General features: G+C 44.8%; 1 protein-coding gene across 1 annotated transcript; it reads right to left on the reverse strand.

The window, feature by feature from the left end:
* Window positions 1–2,780: 2,780 nt before the first annotated feature.
* DRGX (dorsal root ganglia homeobox) lies at window positions 2,781–19,617 on the reverse strand. Its single transcript, XM_065638482.1, has 6 exons — window positions 19,584–19,617; window positions 16,668–16,765; window positions 16,317–16,418; window positions 13,560–13,732; window positions 13,108–13,220; window positions 2,781–3,046 (listed from the first exon to the last, which is right to left on the reverse strand). Exons 1-6 carry the CDS (start codon window positions 19,615–19,617, stop codon window positions 2,781–2,783), a joined length of 786 nt encoding a protein of 261 aa, XP_065494554.1.

Here is a 19,617-nt window from a genome sequence, read left to right on the forward strand (position 1 = left end):
CATGCATCAGATACTTTACTGTACAACAAAACTATGGACTTGTTTGTAATTGCAGCATTTCCAGCAACATCAGGCAGACTTGTCAATGTTATCCAGTTTTGCACAGTCACTAGAGTGTCACATCATGAATTATTAAATCAGTGCTTCGTGGTAATACATAATTTCTTATCAATTATTCATGCTAATGTGCGTGTAGTTTACTTAATTGTGTTATTGACGATCAAAAGTAATTTCCTGAAAATCCTCAAGGACAGAAAATTTAATCAGCGTAACTACTTTTCAGATGCAATGCTGTTAAGTATTCTTAATTTGCTCAACAATTCACTTATTTATGTACCTTTCTGGAGGAAATACGAGTTTAATCAAACAATTAGATTGAAGAGTTAGTGTACAGAAGGGCTGGAGTTCAACTGAATGCAAGGTAATTATGTTAAAATGAAGTTGGGTCTGCCTCTTTGGACTAGAATTTTCTTAAAAATTTTTTTTAGTGTTTTTGGGTGGGCAACCAAAAAAAAAATTATGATCAGGAAGATCACTAAGAAAACAGTGATGCCCTCATCTCCAGCCACTTCCCACAGCAAAGCACACAGCAATCTATTTTGTTTTGATGAAAGAAAAAGGTTGTTGCTGTTGTTTAAACTAAGCCATAATTTGCAGCCAGGGATGCCACCTCCACCTACAGCTCAGCAGAGCAGCTCCTGAAGCTGGAACACAAAGGTAGATTGCAGACTGGATTGCAGACTACTACATGTTCCCCCCCCAGTTAGGACAGTTCAAGATTGCCAAAAGGAACATATGGTGTGGCAAAATTAAAGCTAAATTACTCCATTTGATGAATGTGAGCCCTGTCAGACTTTTCTTTGTACCTGGATCTATGAACAGACCCAACAGCGCCCCCCCTCAATGGCTTGTCTCCAAAAGAAACAAATCCCACCCTGGGGGAATGCCCAGTACCCTTAGCTCCTGGAGCAATGAAGGTGCTCAGTGTTACCAAGCCACCTCCTTAAGACCAGGGCTTCCACCCTTTGAAAGGACACTGATATCAAGCTGTGTCCTAGGTGTGCAATGGGGCTACAGGAGGGTCTTGAGAGCCCCAGGGAAGTCCCAAGTTCTGTGTAATTCATAGGCTGAGATCACTCAGGTAGTGTAGAGAAATTTTTGCTGCCAACCTAACTTGGGACTGCCTTTTCAAGCACATCCTCAGGTTCAGATCTTGTGAGAAACTGAACACAACGCAGTGTAAAAGCATGTGCTCAGTGCATTGCAGGAGGTCCTCAGCACAACATAAATGAGGAGTGGCAGAAAAAACTTGTGCTGGTAAATGGAAAACTACAGGCTCTGCTAGTTGAGATTCTGTGCTAAAATCAGCCAGTGGGTTAAACAGCAGCACTTCTAGGGTTGTAATGGAGAGAATCTCCTTGGCAGTAGGACAGACCTTAGCAGTGTTCTCATGAACGATCTGCTCTGAAGACGCTGATAGCTGACAGATGTCATTCCACTGGCCTACATGTTACTTGTTAAGTCTCAGAGCAGTGTTTTCACCCTGTTCTCCAGGGATGTCTATGGACAAGCCTAAGGAGTCTGCAAAAGGCACCTAAGAAAAGCAGATCCATGTCACTAAGTTTAAATCTGCATCTGCATTTCCTATGGAAAAGATATGGGGCACCTTGGATTAAAATGCCTGCTCTAGAGCATCAGATCATAGTCTGCTTTGCTTTGGGCAGTTTTGGGTCAGAGATAAGACTCTATGGCCTGAGGCATCAATTTCTCCTTTGCACTGTGCCCACTCTGTAATAATTAAGACATTTTCATACCTAGATTCATTAAAACAAGCCTTCGGTGAATGAAATAGCCTGATTTTGGGCGGCATAAAGGAATATCCTTCCAAGATTTATTTGCTTTTTATTAAAAACACAACATGCAAGGACATAATTGCAGTGTTGCAATGCAGGACTATTTTGTTTCACAGTCTTTCTTTCCAAGACATTGATGCTAAATACCTCAGCTTTGTGCAGATCTAGACACAACTGCGCTCTCTATTAAATACCAGCATTATCATTTGAAGCTATGAAAGCTGCTCTGGAGTCATGTGCTTTATGTCTAACCCAGGGAATGGCAAGAGTAACAGACTAATGTTCACATAAAGACTAGTGCAAGGATTTTACTCACAGGTAAACTGACCTCAGTAATTCGCCAGTAATCTACTCCATGGAAAGTTTCCATTTTGGGGAAAAGGGAGAAGGAAAAAAATTATGAAGTTTCATTCTATTTTCTGTTTCTCTTACACCTTGCCTGGGATAGATTTGGTTGATTTTAAACACCATTAGAAAAAAGCAGGCTTTATACCTGCATATTCCTTTACCTCTGCTGTGCGTGGTGGGGTAAATGATGCCTGGATGCCTTTCGTGCCCTGGACCTCGTGTCTGGAAGCACTGTGCTGCAGCCAGCCCTCCATCTCACATGGGCCAGGCAGCTGAGGTGTTCAAGAGCAAGTCAGGATCCTGGGCATTTCGATGTCCCTGGGATGTAGAAGGAGCCTAAAAACAGTTTCACGAACGTTTCCAAATACAGATGGTGCTGATAAATTAGGGGAATGAACCTGCAGAGGTGCAAGAAAAGCAAGGTTGCATGAAAGGCAGCCAAAGAGGCCAATCTGATTTCAGGGTCCCTGGTGGCCCCATGATGTCCTGCTGGGGCACGGCCACACTGCAGTTCACCCCACAGCAGAGCCCCAGGAGCAGGTCCCTGCCCTGGGCCAAGGGGCTGGCGCTGGTCCAGCCTCATACGCTCTTCTCCCCTTCCATGTGCTCCTTGCCCAGTGGGGGCTGCTTGTCCTGGCTGCCCTCAGGGCCGGGTTTGGCAGGAGGAGGGGGGCTGCTGCTGGCAGCGGGCAGGAGGTTGGCAGACTGGAGCACGGCCTCCGAGTGCTCCCTGGCCTTCATGCGCAGCGCAGCCACGCTGGCGGTGCGGTTGCTTTGGCAGCCGTAGGTTGGCAGGAAGGAGAGGCCCATGGGGTCTGGAACGCAGCACGAGCACAGCGGACTCCCTAGGGAGGAAGGAGACAAGGCACCATCACTGATGGGGAAGGTCATGGGAACTGTTTGACTGTTCCCTCCACGGTCAGTCCAGAGATGACAGAGATGGGATTGGAGTCTTGAATGGCAACAACCCCCTCCCCCATTGACCCTTAAGTGGGTACATAGATGTTCTCTGCATCAGGGCTAGAAAAGCCTGACCCTGTTCTGCTGAGGCCCACTGTGAGTCACCCATGGTGACAGAGTGAGCGATGGCAAGCAGAGTCAGAAGCAAGAAGTGAAGTTGAGATCACACATGAGATTTCCCCACAAGCGAGGCTGAGCTCATCCCCTGCTCTCATACCAAGCTTCTGCTCTGTGGCTTGGCTACCCCATGCTGGAGGTGTCCCCTGTCCTCCACCTGCACACTGAAGCCTGATCAATTTGGGTAGCTGCATCTGTTGGGTCAGTGTGGGGGTCCCATCATTTATCTACACCTGAAAGATTACTGCAGAGAGAAAGGTAAAAATATCCTGGTTATTATGCAGAAATTAATGACCTCTTATCTCACTAGTAAGATGAGATAGGCTTTTCCTCAGCCAGACCCCTACCAACTATTGGCATCATGTCTACCTGCAAGAGTCTGTTCCATCTTCACCCACCTAATATCTGTGTTGCTTAAGGATGACACCTCAGAGAGAATGGCCTCCAGAAGTGAGTCAGGGCCACTTAAAACTGCTGCTGCTGACATGGCTTAAGAGCCCCATCAGGAGAAATGAGCCAGACCATCTCTACTGTGTCATCTGAGACACATAGCCTCTTCCAAACAAGTAATAAAACACTAGAGAAATGGTGAAATGTATATTCATCTCTCTTTAAGCCAAAAGGCTGCCCTGAAATGCATTGACTGAGGCAGTCCTCACTCTACCAGCTGCCTTCCTGAGCTGGACAACTGCAGGCTCTTCCTCTGACTCATCTTTGATAATGCTGGGACTTAGGTCAGTTCCCAAATAAGCACCTGGAAACTTAATTTGACCACTGAGCAGGACATACAATACCTAGCTTAGATGAATCTATTGAATGAAGGAGAATGTGTCAGAGGAGTAGGGACGAGAGGCAAGGTGGGATGGCTGAGCTACTATTTTAATTTGCTCTCTGGTGAGAAACGTTGAGTCACACCATTTTCCCAGGAGTCTCAGAGGCCACACAAACTCCACATCCTCTTCTATACCCATGGCAAAAGCCTGTCCTTTGCTGATATGCTACATCCCAACAAGAAACAGCCCTGCTGTGCACATGCTGACATGATGCAATCTCTCCCCCTGATCTTTCCAAGCCAAGGACTTGCATTAATTTCTGCAGTTAATATTTGAGTTAAATGGCTCATGACTAAGTGATGGAACTAATAACCTGCAGGGAGCAGGTAGTCTTTCTTTTACACTTCTGCTCTCAGTAGCAACGGGTCAGCACCCATCTGCTAGGGATGAAGGCGGACAACTGTTTGTTTTTAGGATGTTGGCAAGACTTCTCCATAGCAATTGTCAGAGATTAGCAGCTTGCAGATAACAGTCAGGAAAATGTATCTTTGCATTTTAAAAACCACAATCTACAAGGTACAAGTTAATAATGTAACTGGAAAGTGTTCTTTCTCTTGTAATACTCCTCTGATAGAGTATGTGATCAGCAGATCAATATTTTCATGAGTCCAGGCATTCAAATTAATTGCACCAGCAAGTTCCAGCACTTGACTAAAATCCTCCGTTTTTTTTCTTTAAGCAGTAGGAAGTTCAGTCTTGAATTCTGTGGCTGCTTTGAGCAAGTCAGGAGGGTTTATAGCAAAATTCACACAGTAACACAACTCAGAGTTTTTGCCAGCACCAACCATGCTCATAAAGTCATTTTTTGCCCTGTTGAATCACAGCCACTTCAGATGTACTGGACAGCCACTGTTTCAACACGAGGAAGGAGAGAAAGATTGGCACTTGGAAGTCCCTACAATTTACAGCAGAGCTTTAGCTTCAGAAGCCACAGAAATCTCCAGAAGTGTTTTTTCACTACTATTAAACCCAGTATCTTAAGGTTCAGCTCTGAAATGGAGGAGCGTGGAGGCCTGCCTGGGCATCAGCTGTCTTTGCACTGCTGCTTTCCATCACAAACGGAGTCAGGCTCTCGCTCACGGTTGTTCAGCTCGCAGGCTGAGGGCAGGGCTGGCCCATCTGCGGTGCCTAACGCTGGATGGAGCACAGGCACTGTCTGCTTTGTGGGAGGTGGGGAGAAGTGGGAAAGAGTCTTCCCCTTTTCAACAGAGCAGGAATCAGCCCCATCCCTTAAGAATAATTTTCATTCCATTGTTAGAGAGGGATAAAATATTTATCAGTCTTCAGTACCAATCTAAGATCTTTGCTTAATAATTAGACCTGATATTACCTAGTGGCTCTGCAACCCGAGGGTGCAGTTACCTGTGGTGGAAACCAGGCTATCTCTAGCAATAATTCACCCATAAACTATTCCTTTCATTTTCACTGAGGTTAAAACACTTGCAAACAACAGCTCACACCCCAAATAAATGTAAAGTAACAAGTGTCATTTGCTCCAGGGTCCATCTAAAATACAGGAGAGCAGGATTTAGCCCTGTTTCTTTTTAATGTAGGTTGTAAGGAAGGTTAAATCTACTTTACAGTTGCCTGTGTCTGCTGGTAATAAGTCCAGTGAAATCTGCTGGACTTTGCTGGCACAAAAGCCAAGAAGAACGATGGGAGAATCAGGAGCCCAAGGTCTCCACCTGCCTGTCGATCAGCCCATGATGGACATGGATACAGCTCTCACCAAGAAAGAGGAATCCACATATAGCAGATATCGATGTTATTTTACATCTTATTGCAGTAACCCTGAATCTACAGTGGGGATGGAAGGAATTGTTCCCACTTATTTCAGATCCTCAGAGAAGTTTAGACACCTAGCTCCCATCAAAATCAGTGAGGTTTAAGTCATTAGGATTAAGTCATTGGGATTTGGATCAAGTTGTTACAATACAGACAAGGTACCCTTTTCTTTCTTTCAGGAACTTACTACCTCCTGTACACAAAATGAAAATACACAATTAGATTTCCATTAACTTCCAGCAAATTCTGCTGAATTGATCTGAACCTCCTTGTATTCCTATATGAGATCATGCTTTAAATGCTCAGCCTGAACATAAATACTTAATGTAATAAATACAGTCTGAAATATTTGATCCACTTGGCAGTTTAATTGATCTACTACAGAGACTGACAGGAAAAATTAAATTAGTTCTGTCTTGTCTCTGCCAACATCACATTTCAATTGTAACAATATTTGATCTACAATTTTGGTTGTGGACCCTTTTGTGCTGTTCCAATGTTCAGTTTCAGCTGAGAAGAGTGGGTTGGGAGGGGCCCATAGTGATACACAAGTATTTGAAATATGTATTTTGTATTTCAACTGAACAGTTTAAAGAATTTAAGAGACCGCCTTTCCAAAAGGCAAAAATCCAGTTCTTTTTGTCTTTCAGTATTTATGCATATCAGCATTTGATGTGGACAGCTGAACAGCAACCTGACATGGAGGGAAGCAAGGAAAAACTGCCATTTAAAATCCTCACCTGTCAATGCATGCTGTTTAGTTTTCAGAGAAAATATTATGCTTGATTTAAGTATCGTTTACTTCTGATAGTAATCACATTGGTTTGCTTGAGGTCTAAATCCTTATAAATTCTGAAATCACTTTCACAAGAGTTGGAAGGTCAACAACCACCTTGAGTTCATACTGTCATTTACAAGTAAGAGCTGATTCAAAGGGAGCTCCTTCTTGCTCTTCATACACGATGCCAACACTGTGTCTATTAAAGCCTGACACACAAGCAGGAAAAACAACAGTGGCTTTATCCAAACCTTCTTGAGCTCTGAATCAGGAGGTTCAGAAGAACAAGAAAGACATGAACTTAAAGCCTGAAACAGAGAAGCACCAGATGCTCCCAGTATAATTTAGGCTACAGGCTGCTAAAGTGCTAGATAGTTCCTCCTTCTTGTGCCTAAGCTGCTTAAGTGTGGAATGCACCCTGTGCTGTCCAGAGGCTGGAAGAGCACTACAAAGCTGACAGCAGAGTCCAAATGTTATCATTTCTTATCTCCTTGGCTTGTGAACCCTATATGCCAAATGCAAACAACAAAGAGCTGATGATCTGGCTCAGTTGCTCTAGCAGGAACACCTTTGTGTAAATAACTTGACACTGGAGCTGGAAGATTCCATCCTCTTTTATTTGTGCGATTAGTACTGTTCAAAAAAATTATTCAGAAGCCAGAATCTTGCCTGTTTGCACAGAAAAGCTGGTGGCAGAGTCCACAAGAGCTGGGAGAACAGAAACAGTTCTTTGAATACCATCAGCTCGACAACCATTAATGTCTCTTCCCTTCCACACCAAAAACGTTAACTGACTCTAAATCTTGCTGACATGTGTCACTCTAAGAGGGGTGAACAGGAACCCCTGCCCACCTAAGGTCCATTAACCTATTCAAGATTTGTCCTGGAGGAATGAGCCAGAACTTATTTCCTTCCCATAGCTCTTAAGGCTCCTAATATCTGCATATTCCCTAATATTTGTAATAAAGACCAAAAAATAAAAAAAACTACCTACCTGTGAGGTAGGGCAATGTTAGAGTCAGGGACCTGTGGTATAGGAATCAAATTAATTTGCTCCAGGTCTGTTCATCTGCAGCAAACTAGAAGTCACAGTGTCAGGTAAACTAGGGAAAATGCCCAACAGAATCCACTAGATATATTTGGTATATTATATGAGAAAAGTCAGTAAGTCCATGACCAAGAAGAAGAAAATAAAGAACGCCAAGAATGTTCATTCCAGTTGCCCGGCATTATGGTAAGCAGTGGTGCTTCAGAAAACACCAGTTCAAGGGCAAGTTAGGTCCTTGAATGCTGCTTTCTCAGCCTCAGCAATTGGAATTGCCCAATGGAATCAGGCAAATTATCTTCATCTTTCCATAATACAAATTGAAATGTAATGGATGGGCAGTTCTAGTTGTTGTGGTTTTTTTCTTGGATACTGCAATTAAGCCTCCCTAATATGAACAACAGCAACCACAGCAGCATCAAACTATAAAAAAGCCTAATCAATGGTGCCCTGGAATATCTGCTTTGATGTGCATAATGCAATCCTGCTTCTGTGTCAGTGGTGTGGAGGTACCGTGAAAACCAACCGAGCTATAACTTGCACAGAGCAGAGCTGTGGGTGAATTATGAAAGTAATTCCCTGGCAAGTGTAATTATTTCTCTCCTCATACACTGCACTCATCACAGGGTCTGGGGAAATTTCAGTGGAATGTAACAGACACACTCTTGGCCTCAGCCACCAGAATGGTAGAACACTTCCGCTAAAAGCCGGAGATTCTTGTTTACACCCATTAATAATGTCTTCTACATTAATGAATTGCATTCATGCTGTCATCCATTAAGAAGGTACTTTGAGGTCTCTCTCTGCACAGAACACTAGCTTCTCCTGATGACTCTATTGTTATACAGCCCATAAATAAAACAAGTATTTTCCCTTCATATTTGAGGTCTGCAATTAAATCTACTAAATGGACTGCAGATGCATGGTTTACAGTAAGTGATTCATCTTGGAAGATCATGGAAATGTCGAAGTCACCACAATGAAGTAGCATAGTTGTCAAATTAGGACAATTTCAGAGGGTAATGAACACCAGAAATTTCATCAATGCAAGCCAGCCTTCTAACTGACTATGGCTAGTGATGAAGAACTAAAACCCTGAAGTAGGAAACCCTGCATACCACAGAAATTATGAACTTATGCTGATTTTTCAAATGAGAACTTGCATTTCCTGAAAGAACAGTACGTAGTGAGGTAATATGGTAGTTAGCAGATGCTTGCTACTAAGTACAGCCTCCAATGTGCTAGACTTCAGAGAGGGAGAGGGCTCGCCTAAGAAAAGGAAAAGGTCAATTGTATTACTGAATAGAGAGAACTGGATAGAAAGAGACAAAAACTGTCCAGTAGTAATACACCCTTTTCTGGAACAGTCTGTGCTCTGAACTACCGTTCTGATCTCTGTTGTAAAGCTGGCCTGCTTTCTTCACAGAATATCCTGTGGCGGTAATATCAACCCTCTGAAGAAAAAAAAATCTCCATTTTAGAGACAGCGGGGCTCATGGGACATATTGCTTAGGGAGAATAGTTTTCTTCTCATTCACCAGAGTAGACCTAATCTCATGCTCCAGCGATATCCATACCTAGAAGTGGCACATACGGGGTTCAGATGAGTGCTGCCAGTTGAAGAGTTGCAGAGCCACACAAAGCATGAGGCAAGCCTACACTGCACTGCACAGTCTTTCCAAAAGCAAAGTTGCAGGCTCAGTCCTTGCCCATGCTACACTGTCCCAAGATTTCTTGTCTCTACTAGACCAACTTCATCATCAACTATTACATACTTACACTATAAATTAGAACCAGGAACTATGTACCCTAGACACTTTATACAGCTTTGGAAATCTGGGGCTGGAGCCAAGCAATCAAAGTCCAAGAAGTAGAAAGAGACGTCTTAGTTTCTTTACAGAAGACAGAGAACTCTCAGGTGGCAGAATGAAAATGGTCCCTGAGAGCATAAAATAATTGTTGATTAGTTACATCACCATCATAACCTGTTATTCATTGTATTGATTTTAATTGTCTCCTTCTAAAGCATCAGTCAAATATTACTCACTGACACCAATGAAGTGTTGGCTCACAAGCCAAACAAAGCACAACTTGTCTCCTCAAAAGAATAAGAAAACAACTTAGACTTCCCAGTAGTATTTTATGTGCTGAGACTGTCCATTTGTCTGCAGGCCTCTTTTATGGTCTTACTGAAGAGTATTATTCCTCTTACTGACCAGGATTTTTCTCCCAGTGATGGGAATACATATCTATTTACGGGATTCACATAGAGGAGCTGCATTTAATTTGACATTTGCATAGAAGAAAGCGGAGTCATGCATCCATTGGCAGTGAAATGGTGCTTTGATTCAGGAGCAATTATTTTGCTTTCAAAAGCACAAAGAACTCCTGGTAGTTTCAAAGCACGGTTAGCGCAAGCAAGATACCAGGAAGACCTTACTACTTGCTGAATTTCTCCTTACCCCTGCAATTCACAAACCCGACAGCACAGAATTATATGCCCTGTGTTGAATTCGATGTGATTTCATGTGGCATAAAGTCCTATGCCCTCAGAATCCCTGTGACAGACTTGTTGGCATTTCTGCTGCAAAATGAGATTAGATTCTCAAGGGCCGTGCTTAGGTCACTTCATTAAGACACATAATGACATAGACTAATGTCCACCTAAATGTAGGGTTAGTTCTCCTTTGACAGCCCTGAAATGTGCTATTGAGCTCCTACATCAAAGGCAGAAATGAGAAGGGAGTGTGAAACAAACTGAATTGAGCAAGACGAGGAAAGTCATATAAAAGTTTTGTGAACACTATGTCTCTGTGTGTCCTTTCCTTCCTTCCCACAACCATTGTCTCTTCCTCCAGACTGACATGTGAGCTCAGCTGTGCTCTCAAATACATTGGTTTAGATGAACCATCATTCACCTGGTGTTTCCATACCAAAGAAAAAGAATCAGGCCTCTGATACTTTTGGTCCACTCAGAACCTCTAGAGACCATCCTGTTCATCACTGCCAATTAATGAGACTGAAGCTCAAGGTCTGCTGTGCACAGCCCCTACCCTAGCCCAAGTGAATTGCTCTTGGAGAAACAGGGAAAAAGGAACTTGCAGAGATGAGCCAAGAAAAGAGGAGACAATCCTCTATATATAAATACCACAAGAAACATGCTGCAATTATTCTCTGCTTGTATAAATAAAATTTGCCACCTTATAGAACAACAAGCTCTTCCACCTTGACTTCAAGGCCAAAATTTGACGTTACGGAGACCTAGCTGTGGAAAAAGACCTCCCCTCAAAGCAGCAGCTCAGTCTGCCAGCTCCTTGCAAGTATAACAACATGCCGACAAGCACAGCCAGCTCCACGAAGCTCTGGGTAGGTGGATATGCAGATATGCAAATCTGTAACTGGATTTCTTAAAATCAAAAATACAAATCTGTAACTGGATTTCTTAAAAATCAAAATATACTACCTTATGCTCACCCCCTGCCATGTATCTGGAGATTTCTAGTGCCAGGCAGGAAATATAAACAGAGCATTTCAGAAATGAATTGCAGGTGTAGCTGATAACATCAAGAGAATATGCATTCATCTGATAACTGATCATCCCTATACAAATTATTTCAAAAATCTATATTTATATTTGGGACTAATTTTTCAGGGACACTGCCTTTTAGCCTGGGCAACTGACTATCTAATAAGTAACATCACAAGAAATTCAGGAATAGGATATTTCCTGCCCCTGTGTCATAAAGCTGGTACCAAGTAAAAAGAAGCAAATTATTAATTTCTCAGTTTAGTGGCTGAGCCGTAAAATAACAGAAAATAGTATCTAGAAGTCTTCCAAATAAACAAAACTAAGAAAACCCTCCTGACAATTTTTTTAAATTAATTTTTATTTTGTTTTGCTTGGCTTTTGTTTATTTGGGTTATTTTTCTTAAAAATTAGCTAAATTTAAACATGAAACAAGTGAGAACAATGTACCAATGCATTTAATTTTGAAAATGCTTATATGTAAATTTTAAGGAAAAAAAAAACATTCCTTACTACCGTCCAAAATTTTTCACTGAACACAACCACGTTTCCACACCTTTCAACCTGCCTGGAACTACATTTATCAATGAACAATCTTTCTGCCTGAAGAATTTCACCTGTACCTACTCCATAGAGGCTGTTCCTGCCCAATGGGAGAAGTTGAAAGTCTCTGCCCCAAGACCTCGTGGTCACAGGGCAGAGCGCATGAGGACTCATGCAGTCCAACAGCTGCTGCTCACTTACACAGTTTAGGTTGACAGACATTGTTTAAGTTTTAGGGTTCGGGTCACACCTGTATGGCTTTTCTTGATTCAAAATCACAGGTCCAACACTTATCAAAATAGCAGTAGATGTATGGTGTGTCTGGCTTCAGCTTTTTTGGAAAGACAGGTGGGACGACAGGGGACAGGACGCTGGACTTAATGCAAAACTCAGCAGTTCCAAGCATTCGCTTCAGGAATATATCTTGGTGATTTTGATTTAACTGGAAATACAAAGAGCTTGAGGCATGCCAGAGAACAGAGTGAAAGGTATTACAGGACAATTGTGCTTGTAGTGGAGGGTCTGAAACTGGGAAATTTTCCTCACAAATTATTGCACCACACTGGAGCACAGAGTAAATGTATGTGCCACTTTGTGCTTGGCAGTACTATGAGGCTTTACATTCTATAAATCTATAAATTGAATTCATCCTGCTTACACCCTTAGTCTTATAAATGGTTAGACTAGGAATGGCTAATGGATCAGCTGGTGATTTATTTTTAAAAGATGCATATTGATGCTTTTTGGGAACTGAAAAGGATATGGGCACTGGATGTACTCTTTCTGAAGCCTGAGTCCCAGGTAATGAGGAATTACTTTGTATCCTCCCTGTTCCCATGCACACACTTTATTCAGGTTCTCAAAGGGGACCTACTGTTCAAGAAGAGAAAGGTCTGGTGGTGTGCAGAGATGTACTACAAAGGAAACCACATGCAAAGAGCGGACAAGGCATGAGCAACAGTGCCAGGTAATGAATAATGCAAAAGGATGGTATAACTAATTTATTAGTATAAATTTGATTCTCTCAAAAAAAAAGGCACAAGCAAAGAAAATTCTACTCAAGCAAACCCTACCTGCCTTGCTTGAGACAAACCCTGACGTCACTAAAACTAACTGTCTGAGTAAAATGAAGGAGCTTCACCACAAACCATGCTAGTTTACAACAGGACACTCACTCCTGTACCTGCAGCATTGGCCAGTGTAATCGCTGTCAATCATAACAGAAAGAAGGATCCATCATTTCCCAAAGGCTTCTCAACAGGCTGCTTATCTTGAAAGAGCTGCTCTTTGAACTTATCCCTGAAGTTAAAGTCACCTACCTTTTAGAGACGCGACATGGGATAAAGCTTGTGCATAGGTGGCTGTGTTGAGAAGAGTCCCCGGCAGACAGGAAGGAAAGAAAGGTCCTGTAGGACCCACTGCTCGACTCAAGCTGATGGAGAAGGGAAAACAACTTACTTACAAAACTGGAACTAGCTGATTCCAAAGACAGCTTATGTGCATGCACACAGACATGTTGGTATCTCAGTGTCCAACTAGATGGGACAAAGTCTGAATAACATTAGCCTCCCACAGCCACCAGCTTCTCAGCATCGTCACAGTGAGCAGTGAGATGCACGAGAGACAGTCCATCTTCTGATGATCTGAGCTGTACCTGAAGATGGTACTGTGTAAGTCAAGGCTTAGCAGGAGGCAATTCTGTATGTTTGTACATACATATAATGCACACTTGCTACAAAGAGAGGCAGTTGATAACATATATCACTCTTACCTTTGTTGGATCTCCAGACTCTCTTTTTTATTCCTGGTCTGATCTGCTGGAGAAGGGGAATTTAAATTCCTCGCAGGAGGCGTCACCTCAGCCATTGTTTCCTTAGAGCCCTCTTGGTCAGAAGTGCCCCTCTCTGTTTTCCTCCATTTAGCTCTTCGGTTTTGGAACCACACCTGGAGCAGGAGAGCAATCCAGGCTGAATACCATGTTTTGCCAAATGTGAAGCAAGAAAAATGTTTATAAATTGTTACTCTAATGAAAGCAGTCATTAAGAAGCTTGGCTAAAATATACCTCTTATTTTGTGTCCCCATTAGTAACTTACTTGAGCCTCAATTTGTATCTGGAATATTTCTGTATCTGGAAAACAAGTCAGACTGCCTGAAGTCACTGAAAAGGCATGTTAAAAAAAAAAAAAAAGAAAAAAAAGAAAAAAAAAAAAAAAAAAAGCTCCAAAGCTCCAATGTTACTGTGCCAGTTAGTGAAACATTTAAATGTGTGCTTGCCTTTATGCACACATTTAATTCTCACTGACTTCTATGTTTTAACAAGTCTAAAAACCTTCTTTGTAGGGAAGTACTTAAATACATGTCTAAGCATTCTGGCAAAACCATATGTACATCTTTAAATGAGCCGTTGCATTTTCAAAATTAAAAGATATGTATTAGCCCATTTTCTGGAGAGGACTGATACTTGCTGTTACTCCTCTGATGTATTTGTCCAGTCTGCATTTAGAGGACTCAAAGGGTGGTAATATTATTCACACCAGTTTCCAAAAGTAATTTTTCCCTGTAATGCAACACAAATATTCATGTTCTTGATTTTATCCCCTGACTTTTAGCCCAACCACTTTTTGTTTTTCCATTTACCTTGGGGCTGATGCTCTGAAAGCACCTTATTTGAGGTGGAAAACACCAAGCCTCCCTTGAGGTCAGGAAATTCACATTTTAATACATGACTTCAAGTATAGGCAAGATTGTTATTATTATTCTCCTTCTACAACTCCATTTTAGTTAGCTGCCTTTTAATTGCATGTATCAGCAAACGTTGAATAATGATTTTATCTGTATTCTAAATTTAGAGCAGTTAAATGCAAAGCAAAATGCAGACACTTTCTTGTGTCTTAATTGAATGAAGGTCACAGCTATAACAACATTTAATTGAGCTATTTTTCATTATCATATTTTAATGACTTTGCACTGACAGTTCTCCTGCTTCTGAGGAAAGAGCATGATGAAGTCGTTTATTTCCCTATTTAGTTATTGTTTGACAACATCATCTTCGATTAAGACTCTGCTTTATAGCACATTAATCATATTTGAATGAGCAAGGGGTATAAATGTAAACATATCTCCCATCCTCTGTGTTTCCCCATGTCCCTGCATGAAAGCAGGCTAAACAAATGCTTGCATCTATTGTCTGTTTGCATAATAGCCAACAACAAGGCTAAACACCAGTCCTCAGCAATCTAATTGTCACCACCCCTATCTCACCCTTGCACCTTTCAGGAAGAAGTTATGATCTTCCACTTCTGAATGCTCAATAATTGTCCCATTTATCTCAATTTGCAGTTCAGTCTTTAGGCACCAATAGCCAAAATGGCATTTTTTTATTATTTTTTTCAAGCCAGTACCTACAATGCAGTGGCAAAAGGAGATTTTCATTTCCAAATAATAATCCGTTTAATTTGCCCACATATGACCAATGATTCATGTTCAGATTTAATAATCAGGATCGTGTAATCTGATTATAGGAGAAATAATGTGTTTACAATCCCCAATTTACTGCAGTGAATTCCATTATCTCTCTTCAGCCATTGGGTTTTAAGAGATACTAACATGACCCTAGGGAACAAAAGGCAAGCTATTATATTTCCTACAATTAGATCTTTGCATAGTCTTAACCCCAAGCATCTAAATAAAAAAAAAATACAAAAACAGTGTGCAGAAAAGCCCCATAAATAAAATGAATACATAATTGTGTTCAAAAAATGGCTTGCAACTCTGTTCTGGATGCCTGCAGAGTTATAGGGATCCATCTCTGACAACTACAGGACTGCTGTTCTTAGTAGAGCTTGTACACACATGAAGTTAATCTCTGAATGGATATGGAAAAACAAACACCTGGATCAAAGGAAAAGGGGGAAAAAGGAAAAAAAAAAAAAGTTGGGGGAAAGGAAGGAAAGAAGGCAGGCAGGCAGGCATGGGAAAGAGTGAGGATGGAAAGACAGTAGTCGTGGCCAAGGGTATTTATTACATTATATTAAAGGTGTAGGAATTGCTCTGCAGGCTCTTTAGCGGTCTAAATTAACTGTTTAGAAAGAAGGCAAAAGGGAGAAAAGTTGAAGAGGTGCAGATTCCTTCCTAGCATCTGGGCTCCCTGCAGTTGACTATCCCCATTGCTTGACAGTGGTCATAGTTCCTTTGGAGAATCACGCCTCAGCTCTTCTCTCCACACACACACCCCCTCCAAAAGCAAGAAAATGGATGTGCATTGATGTAATTTAGTACCTTGGAGACGCGGACAAATTAGTGTAGAACATTATCACTAGTTAATTATGAATGACCGATTAATCAACCTAATCTAATATTCCACATTATGTTGATGTTATTAAAGTGCATCATGAAAATGACAGATCGTCTTCATTTGCGTTCTTTGGCCAAATGTGCACTCGGCAGTCATGATGTCAAAAAAAAAAAAAAAAAAGAAGTTTGCCAGTTTCAATACCCGAGAGTTAAGTAATTCCCCAGGATGTTTACCTGCACCCTGGCTTCCGTGAGGTTGATTTTCATAGCCAGCTCTTCCCTAGTGAACACATCAGGGTAGTGGGTTTGAGCGAAAACTGCTTCCAGTGCCTCGAGCTGGTGGAGGGAAGGAGAGCAAACACCTGTGAGGGGCAGGACACGGCCCGGGGCGGGGTGCAGGCCGGGGAGAGGCCGTCTCGGGGGGCGCCTGTCCAGCTGCCCCAGGGAGGTTTCAGCGAGGGACGGGAAAGCGGGGCCGTCCCCGGCCGCGGGCCGGGCAGAGAGCCGGGCGGTGCGGGACGTGCAGAAGGCAGGCAAGGGGCAATCGGAGTGCAGGTCAGGGGGCAGAGAGGAGCAGGCTCCTACCTGCTGCAGGGTGAAGGTAGTGCGGTTACGGCGCTGCTTCCTTCGCAGGAATCCATCGTCAAAGTCGCCGGTGGAGTGACCTCCGAAGGGGGCCGCGCCTGCGGGCGGAGAGCCGCGTTAGAAGCCGTGGAGCGCGGAGCCGCAGCCCCCGCTGCGCGCCGCTTGGGGGCAAAAGGCCGGGAGCCAGGCCCCCCCCAGCGTGGCCGGGGACTCGTAGCCGTTCGGGAGCAGGACGGAGCGGGCTGGGGGACGCTGCCCCGTCTCCGCGGGGCGCGGAACCCCGAGCACCTTGGCCGGCCTCGGAAGCACCACGGGAGCCACCCGACCAGCGGGAGCCCCACCGGTCTGGGAGGTCCTGCCGTTACCTGGGGGTCCTGCGGACCTGAGCTCACCAGCCGGTGAGAGCTTGCCCGCCCCGGGAAAGGGTGTGTATCGGGCCATTTGCGCATTAAAAGGACGAAGACACGAGGCTTTGACCTAGGCGTGGTGACGGCAGCTCGAGCTCTTAAAAGCCCTGCCTGTCTGCCGAGAGAGCAAGGGGGAGTCCCCGTGCCTGGAAGGAGCAGGACTGGGGCCGTTGGCATTTTTTTCTCCACTATCCCACAAACCCTCCGAGCAGCGGCCGAGCCGCCCCCCTTGTGCTCGCCCTCATCCCTGGAGGCGAGCCGCCAAAACAGGGTTTCGTATAGCGTCGAGCACCGGGGGCGGCGGGAGCGCTCGTGGGGCTCGGTCACGGCTGAACTCGGCAGCGGGGCTGGAGGAGGGAGCACCTGCCTTTCCCCAATAGGGGCTTTCAGGGGGCCCGAGGAGGAGACTGAGGCACTGGGAGTTTGTCCCTGGTCGGAGGCCGGGAAAGGTCAGACCGTCCGGCGGGATGCAAACCACCTCCCGTGGAACAGACCCCGGCCTTCGCTGTTCCCCCAGTTACACGTCACTGATGCCCTGGCTGAACTGCTCTGCCTCGCTCTCTTTCTGTTGGCTGACAAAATCGGGTGTAAAAAAAAGAAAAAAAAAGACCCGACCAAACTAACAAAGAAAAAAAAAAACAAACCACAACCAAACACTAAACTCCCAAAACCTAAACCAAAACGAAAATAACAGAAAACCACGGGACAGAAAAGTTGTTGAGTGTCTCCAGGACCCTCCTGGCAGACCTGCCCAGTGGAGCGTCCCGGGCGGGCTCCGCCTTGAGGCACTAGGACTGGAGGTCGCCGATCATCTTGCAGCATCATTTTGAAGATAAACGCGGCCCCCAGCCCCAGCCTCGCACAGGCGGACGTCTCGCTGAGGCCCTGGAAGATGCTTATCAAAGCATAAAATACAGTCCCGGCGACCCCGAGAGCCCGGCCACTTCCCTCCGGCACCGCCGGGCTTCCCCGAGTGCCGGCACCAACCGAAAAACCTTGCCGAAAAGGGCAATCTGTTGCCGCTTCTTCGGATTTTGGGTGGGGTATTTTTTGGCGAGGAGGGAGTGTTGTTTGTTTTCACTTGGGATTCTCTACGCTGGGTGGTTTCACCCTTTACAGGGCAGACCGGCCACCTCCCCGCTCGCTGCTGCCCACGCCGGGAGAGGCTGAAGCCCGCGGGGACCGCTCCCCTGCTCGGGCCGCCAAAACCAGGCACCAGCCCCAAACTGCCACGGGAGAAACAAACAAGCAAACAAACAAGCCCATGTTTCCAAAGCTGTCTGCCAGAAACTAACGAACAAAGCCTGCCCAGCGCTCGGTGTCACAGGCGGAGGCGGCAGGGCAGGCTAGCGGGGTACGGAGAGACCCTTGGCACTGCCTTTACCATTCCGGCTCTCCGGCCAGGCCGGGGACAATTTTGGGGAGCCAATTGTCCAGCCGAAACAATGCGCGGACCGGCCTGGGTCCGCCGGCCCTGGGTCCCCGCCGTGCTTAAATGGGGGATAACCCTTCCGCGGCGGAGGGTGAAACCGCTGGACCACCTCTTTCTGGCAGCGCTACAGCGAGGAAAGCCCCTTGCTCGCTGGGTGATGCACAAGCAAGGACCAGTGTGGGTGGGCAGGGTATTTTGCGGAACGGGCCGCTTCCCTCGCCGTGCAGCTGCGGCGAGCGCCGGCACTGCCCGGGCACGGCAGGATAGCCCGCCCGGAGCTGGAGTTGCGCGGCCGAGGCTCCGGGGCTGCTCCCTGCGCTACAAGCCCTGGCTGGAGAGAGCGGGTGCAGAGGGACCTGGGCATATGCGGGTGTGACGGGGTAAATCCCGAAGGTTGCCATTAAAAAAAATAAATAAATAAACAAACAAAATCAATAAACAAAAAACCTCAGATCAATAACACAAAGAAAATAATCCTCCCAAATATTTATTTTACGCTTTTTTTTCCAGTCGTGCCCCGTCTTTTCCCATCCTCCCGCAGAATGTTTGTAAAATACCATTAAAGATTTATGCGGTCCCTTTGGCTGGAGGGAGGAGGCGTGACCACGTCCTGAAAGTGTCCCGATTATAGCCATGACACCAACATCTGTGCTGGGAGGGGAGAAAAGCATCTCTTTCGTAGCCTGAGGCTCAACTGCGGGATCGCTATTCACAGAGGGGAGGCAGGTGGCAAAATGACGGGGGTGGGGGTGTAAAAACAAGGCCTTTCCAACAGGAATCAAATTAAAAAAAAATCACGCAATTCTTCTTTCCATCCTGTTACAAGAGGGGAAAGCTGGGCGCGGGGAGGGGGGATAAGGCTATGTTTTCTCAAGGAAAAAGATGATGCGATTTTACATTTCGCTGTCTCTATAGACCTGCACCTTATCTCAGCACATATATGTACCTCGACAATCAAAAGTGCCGGCTCTTGGAGCAAGTCAGACCACAGTTTCTCCCTCCAGCCCCAGCGCACACACTCCCCGCACCTCGAAGTTCAGCTCTTGTACTTACACGTCTCCGTGCGACAACACTCACCCTCTAGCTGCGGGGGGCAGTGGAAGTAGAACAT

This window comes from Caloenas nicobarica, chromosome 7 (assembly GCF_036013445.1).
Source record: "Caloenas nicobarica isolate bCalNic1 chromosome 7, bCalNic1.hap1, whole genome shotgun sequence".
Taxonomy (NCBI): domain Eukaryota; kingdom Metazoa; phylum Chordata; class Aves; order Columbiformes; family Columbidae; genus Caloenas; species Caloenas nicobarica.

Bases quoted from the DNA above. Each gene is read 5' to 3' on its own strand.
- DRGX (XM_065638482.1), bottom strand. From the start codon at position 19,617: ATGTTCTACTTCCACTGCCCCCCGCAGCTAGAGG. The intron at 16,419-16,667 runs GTAGGAGCCTGC...TCCCTCCACCAG, and splicing joins CTACCTTCACCCTGCAGCAG to CTCGAGGCACTGGAAGCAGT. The intron at 3,047-13,107 runs GTAGGTGACTTT...CTTCCTCCCTAG, and splicing joins CCATGTCGCGTCTCTAAAAG to GGAGTCCGCTGTGCTCGTGC.